The 12,805-nt window shown below is 47.0% G+C and overlaps 1 protein-coding gene across 4 annotated transcripts in view; it reads left to right on the forward strand.

The window, feature by feature from the left end:
- LOC142572065 (uncharacterized) overlaps positions 1 to 12,488 on the forward strand; it is a 28,559-nt gene extending 16,071 nt beyond the window's left edge. For 2 of the 4 annotated variants that reach the window (XM_075680885.1, XM_075680887.1), the window contains exons 2-4: positions 8,929 to 9,064; positions 10,080 to 10,135; positions 11,232 to 12,488. In XM_075680885.1, the coding sequence (XP_075537000.1) occupies positions 8,929 to 9,064; positions 10,080 to 10,135; positions 11,232 to 12,115 (1,076 nt within the window). In that variant the 3' untranslated portion in view covers positions 12,116 to 12,488. Of the gene's footprint in view, positions 1 to 784; positions 859 to 4,476; positions 5,004 to 6,416; positions 6,492 to 8,928; positions 9,065 to 10,079; positions 10,147 to 11,231 lie in introns of those variants that run through there. The other 2 variants (XR_012825997.1, XM_075680886.1) reach the window with 2 other exon arrangements.
- Positions 12,489 to 12,805: the final 317 nt, after the last annotated feature.

Below are 12,805 nucleotides of genomic sequence, written 5' to 3' on the forward strand. Positions count from 1 at the left end.
TATCACCGGTTCGTGAATCTCTTCCAAGGTTTCCCGAGGTTCAGCCGCCCCTGAACGCCCACCGGAAAGGTGTGTGGGAGACCGGCGGTGATTAGGCAGCGGCCAGGCGACCATAGCAGGCTTGCCAGGCGACGTCTTACCTTACCCTTGACTCTGAAATGAATGCGCAGCGACGCCCCACTAAAGCCTGTTATGAGGGTGCGTCGTTGGAATACCTGACGAGCATCTTTAACAATAGCGCTTGCTTCGGCCCCCAAAAGTATGTGAGGCCGCTCGGCGCACCGCTTGTGGTGACCTAGCTGGCTACTATTAATTTAAGTGCCCTACTCCAAGCTCCTTAAAAGACGAGCGTGTGCGTGCGGAATTTGTGCTTTTAGAGGGCCTCATTTGAAGTCTTGGTTGCTAAGAAACGCGTGCCGTACAATGGCGCTCCTATGCCGGTGAGCTCTGATGGTCTGGGCTGCGGCAATGATTCGGATATATCCTTAAGCGCAGTATCTTGGCCAGCAAGAGCCGTGCAAGACTACGCTTTAGTAGCATTAAAAAATTATCGAAGACAGCGGTATCGTTGGGCGTTATCATCGCATATATGTTTCTTTTATAAGAGTGTTCTTTACTTTTACGGCCGCTGTGTATATATGATATCAGTGAAGTTCGCATCGTTGCTCGAGTATTTATTTGTAATGTTATTGTTTTATGTGATGTTTTTGTTCACATTATTGCTTCTAGAGTTTCTTTGTAATGTTGTGTTGTTATATTGTATGCGATGTCGTAATTCAATGTTCTTTGTAGACCACCCGTTCAAAAACCAAGGTGTTGTAGCCGCCGTATTTGTGCGCCAACGTCTCTTTATATCACGTGAGCAAAAAAGAAACACACACACAATCTCAAACCTTTCGAAATTGTTTTATCAGCTTAGGAAAGCAACAAGAATTCCTGAAGTCTGGCCTTTCAGTGCAACGAAGTATTGCTCCTTCTGAATATAAGGAAATGATGCGGTACAGAAACGCCGCTTTTAGTAAGTCGGAATTTTGGAAACGTCGACGATATATGTCGCCGACCCTTCGCAACAGTAAATGTGATGATCAAATGAGACATTCGCGTATAGGGGTTAGAAAAAAGCAGTTGTAGAAATTGATGATGCTTGATAACCGCGCTACGGTACAAAGGCATGACTAAAACGCGGAACTTTCGGCATACGTTGACAGTGGTGTTTAAGAGAAGTGTCAAGGAAGGTGCAGAGAAAGATCCGCAACCTGTTTTACTTTCTGTGCATGTAGAAGTGGAATTGCCAGTTCTAATGGCTTTGTTTTCAGTAGCGTCTTTTTTCATATATACCCCAGCATAACTAACTTCAAACGCGATCGGAGCACACGAGTATTATTATTTTGCTAAAGCTGTTTTGTTTCCAAGAGAGAGAGTGAGTGACAAAAGGGAAGGGAAGACAGCGAGGTTAGCCAGCGTAAGTACCGGCTGGTTACCCAGTGTTGGGGAAAGGCGTGAAAGGAATAGAAGGTGAACGAAGAAACTAATAAGAAAATGAAGGGAGAAAAATTCACATAATAAGGCGATGCTACGCGCTACAACTTTCAATGTCGGTCGCACAATTCAAAAGCCCTTAAGAGCTTCAGCAGAGCCCTTAAGGCCTTGAGTGCTGAAACTTGTCTGAACCAGTGTCCTAGAACATTTTCCTCTGAGAAAAGGGGTGATTGTCCAGTTTTTGGAGCGGCAGAAAGGGAGGGGAGATGAGGCGATGGAAATCGGACAAAGTGCCTTAATAGCGTTGACTTGAATGTACGCGGGTGGTCATGCGCATATTTGCCAACGTGTTCGGACAGCGTAAATGTAGCAAACGCACAAGGGAAGGCCGCGGTACCAGTTGATACATGAGGCAATAACGACGCTGAACAACGTCCAATATTAAAGCGAACAATCTTATTCAACCACGCACCCATAATCAGATGCGAACTATTTCTTGGCTACGATTCCATCACACAACCCTTAGTGATAATCTCGTGACACCACTCTCTCATTCACGGAGGCACAGTCATGGTGCGTGCCGTGCAATGATGAAGCACATTAAAAAGAAAGCCCCATTAAATTCCGCAAATTTCTTGCAGTGAAAAACTTTAACCGTCCCATCATTGTTTGGTTCTTCACTGTCTTCTGTGGTGCGTACATTTCAGCCTCACTTGAATGAACCATAAATAAGCGCACATTTGGCGCACTTGTGTGTACTTCTGTTTCTCCGTCTCTGTGTGTACTTCACAAACATTTGCGGAGCAAGTATCTCTAGTTTATATGGCATCTTTATTTTTCTTTATTGAAATGAAAATAAAAGAGATGTAGTCACTGTATACTGGTGACGGCTGCTCCTTTTCGCATAGCGAAAGTAAAATATAGTTTATATGGCATCTTTATTTTTCTTAATTGAAATGAAAATAAAAGAGATGTAGTCACTGTATACTGGTGACGGCTGCTCCTTTTCGCATAGCGAAAGTAAAATATAAAAACTATGTGTAGCAAGAAAATGAAAAGAAACCACGTCCATAGAGCCAGGAATGCACAGCACACAATCCTCTACACCTACGAACACATAGATACAGGGTGTTTCAGCTAACATTAGCCAGAGTTTAAGAATATGCCCATGCGTTCTAATACGACGGGACCAAATGCATGTTGCTCACTTTTGTGTGTAGTGTGTCACGCTATTTCTTGTATTTTATTTATTTAGATGATTAGGCAAGATTAATTAACCAACTTCTGGAGCAACGAAGCTATAGGGAAAAAAATCCATGCAGAAGGTTGCAGGACGGTTTGCAAAACGTGCGAATGAACAGTTTCTTTCTATCTATTAAGTATTAGTGTTTTTCAGCTTATCACGCATGCCCGCGAAATAAAAAAAAAGACACCACGTGATATGCCCGCTTGCGCGTCGTGATTGCACTGCTCACAAGCGTTCCGCGCACAAACGAACATACCATTTAGCCGGGTGTGCTGACACTGCGTCTGCTTATCGCTATCATGAAGCGCCGCGAGGGAAGCACATTGCTGGCGTAAATCGCAAAGCCAACGCCTTCGTCTCTGGCCTGTCGCCTTTTAAGCGGCAGCATGCCCTGCTAGATGCTATGCTCGTTCGCACGCGGACAGTTTGGCTGCGCTGCAATCACGGCGAACAAGCGGGTATGTCAGGTGGTATTATTTAACGAGAGAAAAGCGGGTTAACCGAGGGACCCGATTTTTATTAACCATATCACACCTATCCATATCCCCACCTGCGGCAAGTTGTTTTCATCCACTTTCATTTCCATTAATTTATAATTTCTTTAGTTAACTTAGTACGCGTAATTTCCACTATGTTGTCCTTGGTGTCAATGTTTGTTGGCTTCTTATGATGTGTTTTTTTTTTCGCGGGCATCCGCAGTAAGCTGAAAAACGCGCATACTTGATAGAAAGTTATAAACTGTGTAATCTGACGTTTTGCAAACCACTCTACAACTTTCTAATTGGAGTTCTTTTTGCCTAACTTCGTTAATTCAGAAGTTGGCTAATTAATCTTGACTAATTATCGGATTAAGCAAAATACGAAAATTGCGTGACGCACTACATACAAAAGTGAGCAACATGCATTTGGCCGCATCGTCTTAGAGTGCAACGGCACATATTGAAACTATGGCTAAGGTTCGCTGAAACCACCTGTATAAGATGCAAAGGCAAGACGCACCACAATGGATTTGTATGTCACAAACACACACAAGCGGCCATGAGGTAGAATGAGATGAGCACGTAAACAGATGAGAACACGCAGAATACAAAAGAGTGTAACACGTAATTGCTTGGCTCGTATATAAATCTGACATCTGACTTTGTAGACCCTTGGTTCAATATTCCAACGCGGAAGGCGGCGCTTAGTGCTGACGCAATCGGCTTTGACACAACTGCTGCGCCGTTTGTGAAATCGAAACCGCGCCATCGTTCTCGATTCACATCGGCAGCCCGTGCTCTTCTGCAGTGCGGCAGGCTGGCGGGCGTGCGAGCATTCGTCCGGAAAATGGCGAAACTTCAGTACGCGGCCGCTGGAACCTTATCCTTCACTGCCATGGGAACGCGCTGACAATGCGAGGCGGCGAGCTCCCAGGGAAGGCGCGCAGGCAAAGAAAGCTCCCCTCGCCTCGTGTACACAGGCCGCACCTGGAACGTTCCGAAGCCGACTAAACACTCTGGTGCGTCAGTTCCTCCAAAAAAGGAAAATGAGGCGGGGGGGGGGGGGGGGGCGTTAGTGGAAGCGAGGCACGGCCTAGGAGAAGATGCACGCGGAAAGGTGAGCCTGAGTCCGCATATAACGGCGTTGCACAAGACAGCGGAAACTTCTCGCGCTCCTTCTTTCTCTCTCTCTCTCTCTCGGCGCGCCGGCGGCGGCAAGCGTCAAAGCAGAGGCGTCTTCCTCGGCGCGATTTATACACATCGGCGAAGCGGTGTAGTAGGCAAGCGCGCTGCGTATTGCCGGGTGCGCGTACACTCCTACACTGGGAACCAGCGTCTACTGGGGGAAAAAAAAAGGCGCGAAGGAGCGCGACCGAAAAAGGCAGAAAAAAAAAACAAAAGCGAGTCGCGGCATTATCTCGCATTACGGACGAAAAGGCAAGCATGAGGGGAGCACTGAAGTGGCGGCGGTCCCCGCTGATAGCGTGAATACGGCCGGTCGGGCGCGCGAGCACCGTTGAGTACGCGCAGACAAGGTGTGGGCCCGTCGTGAGGCTGCGTGTACTACACGCTTCGAGACATCCTCGCATGGTTGCCAGCCGTCGCGCTCGGCGTCGCTGCAACGGTCATTTGAATATCGGAGCGTGTTGGTGCGATGTTCGCCAGCCGTTGCGTCTGCACCGCTGTCGCTGTGTCGACGCGTCTAGATTGATTACAGCGCCCCTATACCGAGGTGTAGTTCCGCGCTTGTGTGTGCTCCGTCCAGACGGAAGTAATGCAGAGAAAATGGATTTCGGAAGGTGAGTGCCGATAGATCTCCGGTCCCTCTTGCCTGTTCGCCGTTCCTAAAGAAAAAAATGAATTCGATCATGTTTATATCGCATCATCGAGCAAGTGCGGCGAGGTTCCCGGCTGGCTCTGTGGGTGCGCATCGAAATACGTTAACCACGGTAAAGAAATAGGTAAAATTGGGTTGCCTAACTCATGCGCTGTGCTCCATCGACATTTGTTTTGTGCAGAGGAACACGTTCTTATCGCTGCAGCTACTCACCCTTACTATTACTTCCCCATTAAGTGTCTCAACCCAAGTTATGTCAGTAAACGTAATGTAATGAGCCATTATAGCGAAAAAAATACCGAGGTATAAGTGTTTTAGACCTATGCGTGCTAAGCGGCGACAACAGGCGTAATATCTGAGACCCCAGAACGTTTCAGATCTTGACACTCCGTAACACTAGGAACGTCTTCGCAGACTGCGTGACGGTGCTTACAGAAACGGTTCTGTATCATATGTATGCGTGTGTGTGTATGGGTCTTTCTTATTTTTTCTCTCTCTCACCTATCGCATCCCCTTGCCCCTCCATAAGTAGGGTAGCGAACCGGAGATAATCGCTGGTTAACCTCCCTGTCTTTCCTTTGTCTCTCTCTCTCTCTCTCTCTCTCTCTACTTTCGACGAAGATAGGTCCTCCTATCGAAACATTGGCCAGCCTTCCTGAAGCACCTTATCCGTGTTTATAATCTTTGTACCACACTCTTAAAAAAATTACACCCTTTGGGGCGTATCCTGTCCCACAACGATCCACTAAAAATGTTTACACCCCTTGGGGTGTCTATATGCCACACAACGATAATCGTCATATGTCTTGCCAGCATTACTTTCCCGAGAACGCTGCGCTCGTTACTTTCCTGTCGAGAATGCTCTGTCATGCTGATAACGTGCAGGCCGTTGGTGACTTGGAAGTACCGGGCTCGCAGCGTTAAAGAAAGGAAATGCGGGTAAAACAGATGACGAATATTGGTGCGGGACAAGATAAGCCCCAAATGGTGTAAATTTTTCTAAGAGTGACACTCCAGAAACGATAGCGATGTCAGCGATGCGCTGAACTCTTCACACATCGCTTGGAAGACTTTCACTCCTATGTTGACCCCATTACTCAGAACAGCACCAGAAGGATCGAGGCCAAGCTCTCGTAGGTTCCGACAAGCGAGACATTTTAAGTTTGGGCTGCGCTTTGAAAACAAAATCCAGCTTAACTTCATGTACACTTTGCTGCGCTCACTTTATGCGTAGAAGTCGGATTTAATGCATACAGTGGGGCACGTGACCAGCAGTTCTGCACGTCTTCTATATATATCTGAATTGTATGCACTGTTTATGAGAAGCTTTTCTTTTCTCTTTGTTTGCCCTCTCCCATACGCAATTTTTGCTAAGGTTTTTGGCAGTGAGATCGCCTTCAATATGCCATCATCACCTTGTAATGAGGCCCACCTCATTTCCACTTGTCACGTAAATACATATTTATTTATTTCTTGATGGTACAATTTTTCTCTCTATTTTGTCACCCGCATATGTCTGTTTTGAATCAAATTTAGTAGCCTAATTTGATAGGCGATATATTAAGCAGTATATTGATTATTCGAATGAACAATCCAATACGCGGCTCTTCAATCTTCCTTACAGCTACCTCAAATCGAATTTTAAGCAAGAAACTTGGATCTTGGATCCTGTAACAAGGGAATTTTGAACTAATGGCTCAGCTTAACTAGAAAACAACCTCGTGTCTTTGCAGTAAACGTTGGACCATCGTAAAAAGAAAAGGCGATGGCTCTCAGCGGCCAACTGACTCTCACTCATGTGGAGATTCTGAGCATTTCGGGGAGATTTGACCGGCTGCCCCGACGTCTGCGAGATGTGTAAGATGCTGCGTGCTTCAGAACATTTCCGAGCATGTGGGACATGTACATACAGTATCCCTAAGTGCCCGATATCGGTGCACCGTTATCGCGGCATATTCAAGCAGGCGTTTCCGCAGAGGAGAACTTATCTATGACTCACGCCACGGAATCTTTTGGCTCGGTTGTTCTTGCATCACCTGCGGCTTTAAGCGCGGGCTGCGCTCTTGCGGTCGTACTCGCGAATGAAGAAAAGCTACGTCAGGAAATAATTATCAGGTCTATAAAACACACGAAGCAGAAAAAGAAAAAGCGAAGGGACGAAATTTGCACATCCAGCGCGATTGTTGGTATCTGCATGTGAAGCGAAGCTTTGGCGAAGTGGTAATTAAATGCTACACGACTAAATGCAACGCGTACAATTGCGTTTATGTTCATCCTACGCAACGTGTAATCACGTGTACTCTTCATGGTCCTGCACCACACAGGACACAACTTTAATCTCATGCGTCATTTAGGTTTATGCACTACACCGTTCACAAACTATGGCGAAATGCAAATGCCAAGTCAGGTGGACGCATGGTGTGACACGTCTATCGAGCGATATCACGAGGATGAAGTATATGATGTTTGTCTAGGAAAGAATCGTTATGCCAGTAGTATGCACAGAGAAGTGCATCACGCATTTAAATACATTCAGGCATTATATAAACCTTTGTCAATGTTACACTTGCCCCGTCTGGGAGATGGCGAATAATGGGCTCATACCCAGTGGCTGAAGAATGGGGAGACTGAATATAGATACTATAGGGAAATCAAAGAAGCCGTTGAATAGCATGTGCTATTCCATTAGGAAGGAAGGAAGGAAGCAAAACTTTATTTGGTCCTGCAAGTAGTGATAATTAGGTATGCGTACTTTATAAATACATATCAGCCGACACTATAAGGGGGGGGGGGGCACAGGTCTTATGTGGTGATTTATAGTTTTGTTTTACCGGCGCTACTTTGTCATTACTTACATATATAGCCGGCGAAATACCACCCGAATTGCAGCTGCCACGCCAAACGTCGTGGCATTGTTGCTAGCACCAGACGCTCTCATAAGAAACCGGCAGTGGTGACCGCTTTAACTGTTTCTGTAGAGTAATATAGTATCGCCAAGTTAGCTATTACTTGTTATAGCATGTTTCTTGAGTGCGGCTATTTACTCCAAGTATTGTATTTTTGTTCACTGAAGCAGCAAGAAGAGTATGGGGACGCACACCACTCTACTATAGAACAACAGACAGTCGAACCCTTTCACCTCCGGCCTAACCCAGTTATCCGGAATGGGGTAGACCTCATTGAAATTGTAAGTTTTAGCTCTTCAGGATAAAACAAATTTCGTTGTCTGTCTGTCCTCCCCAAGGCGTTTAAACGCATCTTTCTCTATGGAGCTACGTTTCCGCTAACCGAAAAGTTGCAAACCGCAAGTTTAGGTAGAGCTCCGTTGCAGCACAAACACCTGAGGATATCCAGGAATGCCGCGATGGCGTCTTTGGTAACCGGAGTATCAGTAGTAAAGAGCACTCCCACCACCCTATCATCACCCTCTACAGTCCGTCCGAGGGTTTGCGACCATGATTTGATGACGTCGCAAAGAAACTAATAAACGGCGTCTTGTAGGCATTCAATCGCCATAACACAAAATCCTGGACGGGCCTGCCCGCCTCGCGCATCGGTACGCAGAAAACAAGACAAATTGCACAACGTTTTCGCAATACGTGTTACCGTTTAACTATTTCGATTTTTTTCGTTATGATGTAACGGGCTAAACACTGCCACACATGTGAAGTCGACCGGTTTCATGTAACGCCCGACGAATGCAATCGACTTGCTTCGCGTCACGAAAGTTGCCGCTCTTCAGCCACAAAGGCTTCATTGTCTCATTGTAAGAACTGCCTGCTAGCGCAGGACTCGTTCTTCGGGTTTCTCCACTCGTGACCCGCGTGGCCGACCGCGCCCACTCTAAAGCGCTGGGGTGTAATCGAGAGTGCTCTGATCGACTGCAGGTATTACAAAAGACGCCGATCTCGATGACTGCGCTGGAGCGGCCTCGCCTGCCTTCGAGAGGCCCGCGTTTCAAAGGCAGACGTCCGAGGTCATCTCTGCCATCGATGAACCGACGGAGAACATCAATCTTAGCTGGTAAGAACTCGAGCCGCATTATTTGAACCTACCTTGTTTTGACCTGTGATTGCTTCTCCGAAATTTCCTTAAGACGCGCCAGGTAAGCTGGAAACTAGGCCACTCGCGATAGCGCGATAGCGCGATAGCGCGATAGCGCGATAGCGCTAATTTTCTTGGATTTGCTGTTTTGCATTATTTATGAATAACACATGACTCGGAACGCTATCGCTGAAAACTAGGAGGAGGAGGTGCGTAAGAGTATCGCCTTCAGCCGCACCTAGCCTTGAGGAGCTTGTCGACAATTTATCCGCTTGAGCGCCGCCTTTGACATGAGTATGGTAAGAGCAATAGCCACTGAGACGCTTTCGAGGACATCGTGATTTCGACACGCATCGTGAGACACGCCGCCATGCTGACGGGAACAGAAAGGAACAACAAGCTGGCAGTTTACGGACCTTCAGCTGAACGATGCATCGTCGGCTCACCGAACTCGCCTTCCCTGTACAGTGCACTAAGATATATCTGTTGAGCGTTTATACTTGCAACTATACTTCAGCAGGATCTAAGAGAAATCCCTCCAAGGGTCCAATGTCTTCGAGAGAGCTCTGTCAACTGCACTTGTGTTTGCAGCGCCTACTATTTATAATAAAAGTCCGTCAGTTTGCTTTCGGGCGGGGAACACCGCGTCGAAAGCACGGCGAATAAAGTGATGGCGTAGTTAAACGACTTCTCGCCATTTCAAATCCTACAGTTGTCAATATATAAAAAAAACTCAGGAACAATGTTTTTCTTGAAAATCTGGGATTACTAGTATTCCCAAAGCAGTTGGCCGTTTGTTCCAAATCCCTAGGAGTACGCGAATGTAATAATATTTGCATCTCTATCCTGATACCAACCTGTTAAATATTTGCTACCGTACTCCGGTAATAGCAAACGCGAGCATGCCAGATTTCGGCGTCTGATAAATGAACGAATGCTAAAGCAAGCAAAACACTAATAATTTTTTTTCTGATGCATGTATTTACTTTTGCAGGAACGCACCTGAGTTCTACAAGAGGTTGAAGCGCTTTCGGCGGACTCAACTTGAATGTGAGTGACAGGTAATCTAAAGTGAGTCTGAACGCTTGCGGTCAAATGGGAGGGAGCATTCACTGCATGTGACCAAAGAGGATGTTGCCCCAGAGAACTTCGGTCGCTTCATTTTTATTAGTCATGTAATTGACTGTTGAAATAGAGGCAGTACTATTTTTTACAACGACATTACTATTATGTAGTTGGGACCGAAACACCAAAGTGATGCAAAGTGTGTTTCACTTGATGATTTTAACGCGAGAAGTTGAGTTGCACCGAGCTGTCAACACTTGTCGCTGTTAAATATTTTCGCACCATCATAATATTACGTAAAAACATCACTGCAGAATACCTTCGATGGGTGCTAAATAATATTACTATTATCACTACGGCCAAGTCATTCAAGTACCACCACAGACTTCCTTTTCAACTTTATGATACTGAGGTACATATAGCACAGTGCAACAACGTTGCATTCTGGGTGCTTAGGCAACATGAAAAGTTGTTTTGTTATGTTATCAGCTGCTTCCAGTGTATAGAAGTTCAGCTATTGTTTACTTCTGTTACTCCAATTCTGCGTATTTCGCTGCGAACAAAAAGAAAGAAATATAACAATAAAAGGTGCATGCGGCGTCTAGTATGACATAGGACTAAAAAGACGGCGGCAGTCATTCAATTCCACAATGGCAGCACTGCATAGCAGAAGTTCAACGTAAATGGCTCATGCGATTTCTAATTTACTTGAGGTATTTTTTGAGAGTGCACATCAACATAGCGGATTGTGTACAGACCAAGTGACGTTTTAATATCACCTCTCTAGCTTAGATAAAAAGTTACGAAATAGTCCAGTGATGTTTCCGTCTTTCTGTGCAACTTACTCGGTAGCTTTTATTCTTCTATATTTTACACTTTCTCTTCCGGCCTTTTCCTTCCTCTCTTTTTAGTCACCGAACCTTTTTCTTTTTTGTTCTGGTCTTCTGCTCTCCACCGGTTGCCTACTTTGCAATCCAAGACAATGTCTCTTTGCACCTGGCATTCGTTTAAAGCCACACTGTAAGTTCCTGTTTAAGAAGTCGGCCCTTACTTTAAACCTCTTGCTACTTTTCTCCCACAGATGACACTTGGAACCCGAACCGCTGGGCCAGCTGTCCCGAGGTGGTCAACCCATCGCCCCAGACACTGAGCACGCCGAATCCCGGCGTGCGCTTCTACGTCGGCACGAGCCCTTCGGGCCAGAGCATCAGCGATGAGGACGAGGAGCAACGACACAAGACGTACCTCTACTACCTGCTCAGCACCACACGGAGCGCGAGCTCGGAAATCCGCTTCCTGGACCTCTTCCAGGAGGCACAGGACAATATCCGCGCCCTCCCTCGGCAAGAGAGCAACTCGACGTTAGACGTGATACTCTCCTCTCGGCAACAGCTGTCCTGCTCCCCTTCACATTCCTCTGCCGCCGGCCAGCGAGCCTCTTGGTCCTCTGGCGGCGGTGACGAGTGCTTCAACCGGAAGCGGTTGGTGCTTTACGCCCAAGAAGAGACCGGGGCCGGTGAGGTGTTGCCTCTTGGACACCAACACCACGCCTACTCTCAGCCCGTCAGTCACGAAGGATCGCGCGTGAGCGTGGCCACAATCAGCGCGTCTGTAAGCGAGAAGGTGACGCTGCCGAGGAGGCTGTGCAAAGATGCTCGCGACACCCGCAATGGCGGCGTGTGGTGCCGCGCGTACGACAATCCGTGCTTCGTCGCAACGGGAAGCCCAAAGTCTTCGTTCCAGAACAAGGCTTCTGCAACTGTTCGCACCTGTGTTAGCAATGGCGAAACCCGCGTGGTGGCGCAACAGCCGTCACCCGTGCCGCCTTCCGATGCGCTGTTTCACCCGGACCGGAAGTGCAGTGTGTTTGACGCGCGAAGATTGAACGCCATTCTCCGTTACGTGTTCTGCTGCGACTGCTGCGTGTGGGATGCGGGCCGCGCGCGCCGCCCGACGGAGTCGTAAGGGTGGCCGCGTCAGCGTGAGCTACGTACTCTAGGTAGGGCTTGTGATGTGATAATAGCGCGAGTTTTAAATGTACGAACTGCCTCGCCAATAGGCTGAATGTGGAATGAACGATAGTTTGCACCACATCGTTCGCCTTTTATTAGACGTATAAATCGTACAGTTCTTGTCAACACGTCAGCCAAGGACTTTTCCAAAGAAGGTTTGTACAGTGAGAAAGTTTTTTAGCGGTTATTTAGAATGTTTAGTATTGACATAAAACAAGGCACCAAGTGCCTTTTATTTCGCATACGTGTCCATGAACAAGAAGCCTTTTGTAACATTGGCGTCGTTGCACTCGCAGGAAACGAAACTCAATCTTTTCACTATGCAATTTTGTGAAAATAATATCCTGGAAATATTCCTTCAAGCCGGTTTACCGAGCCAAAGTGAAATCGGAATACGGAGATCTGTGCGGTTCTCGCTAGCTAGACATCCCATACTGAGAACAGCTTTTATACCGCAAGCTTCGTCGATGCCACTTTGGTCACTACATCGACATTGAACAGCTCTGAGAAGACGAGACTGCTAACAACTTCTATCGCGGGCGCTGCAGGCGGGCTTGGGCCGACACTTCTCGAGCCGACACCTTCGGGCACTTCTTCCACAGCAACTGCGGCGACACGCCAGTCAGCATTTCACTTGCTTGGT

The sequence above is a fragment of the Dermacentor variabilis genome, chromosome 2 (assembly GCF_050947875.1).
Source record: "Dermacentor variabilis isolate Ectoservices chromosome 2, ASM5094787v1, whole genome shotgun sequence".
Classification (NCBI taxonomy): Eukaryota; Metazoa; Arthropoda; class Arachnida; order Ixodida; family Ixodidae; genus Dermacentor; species Dermacentor variabilis.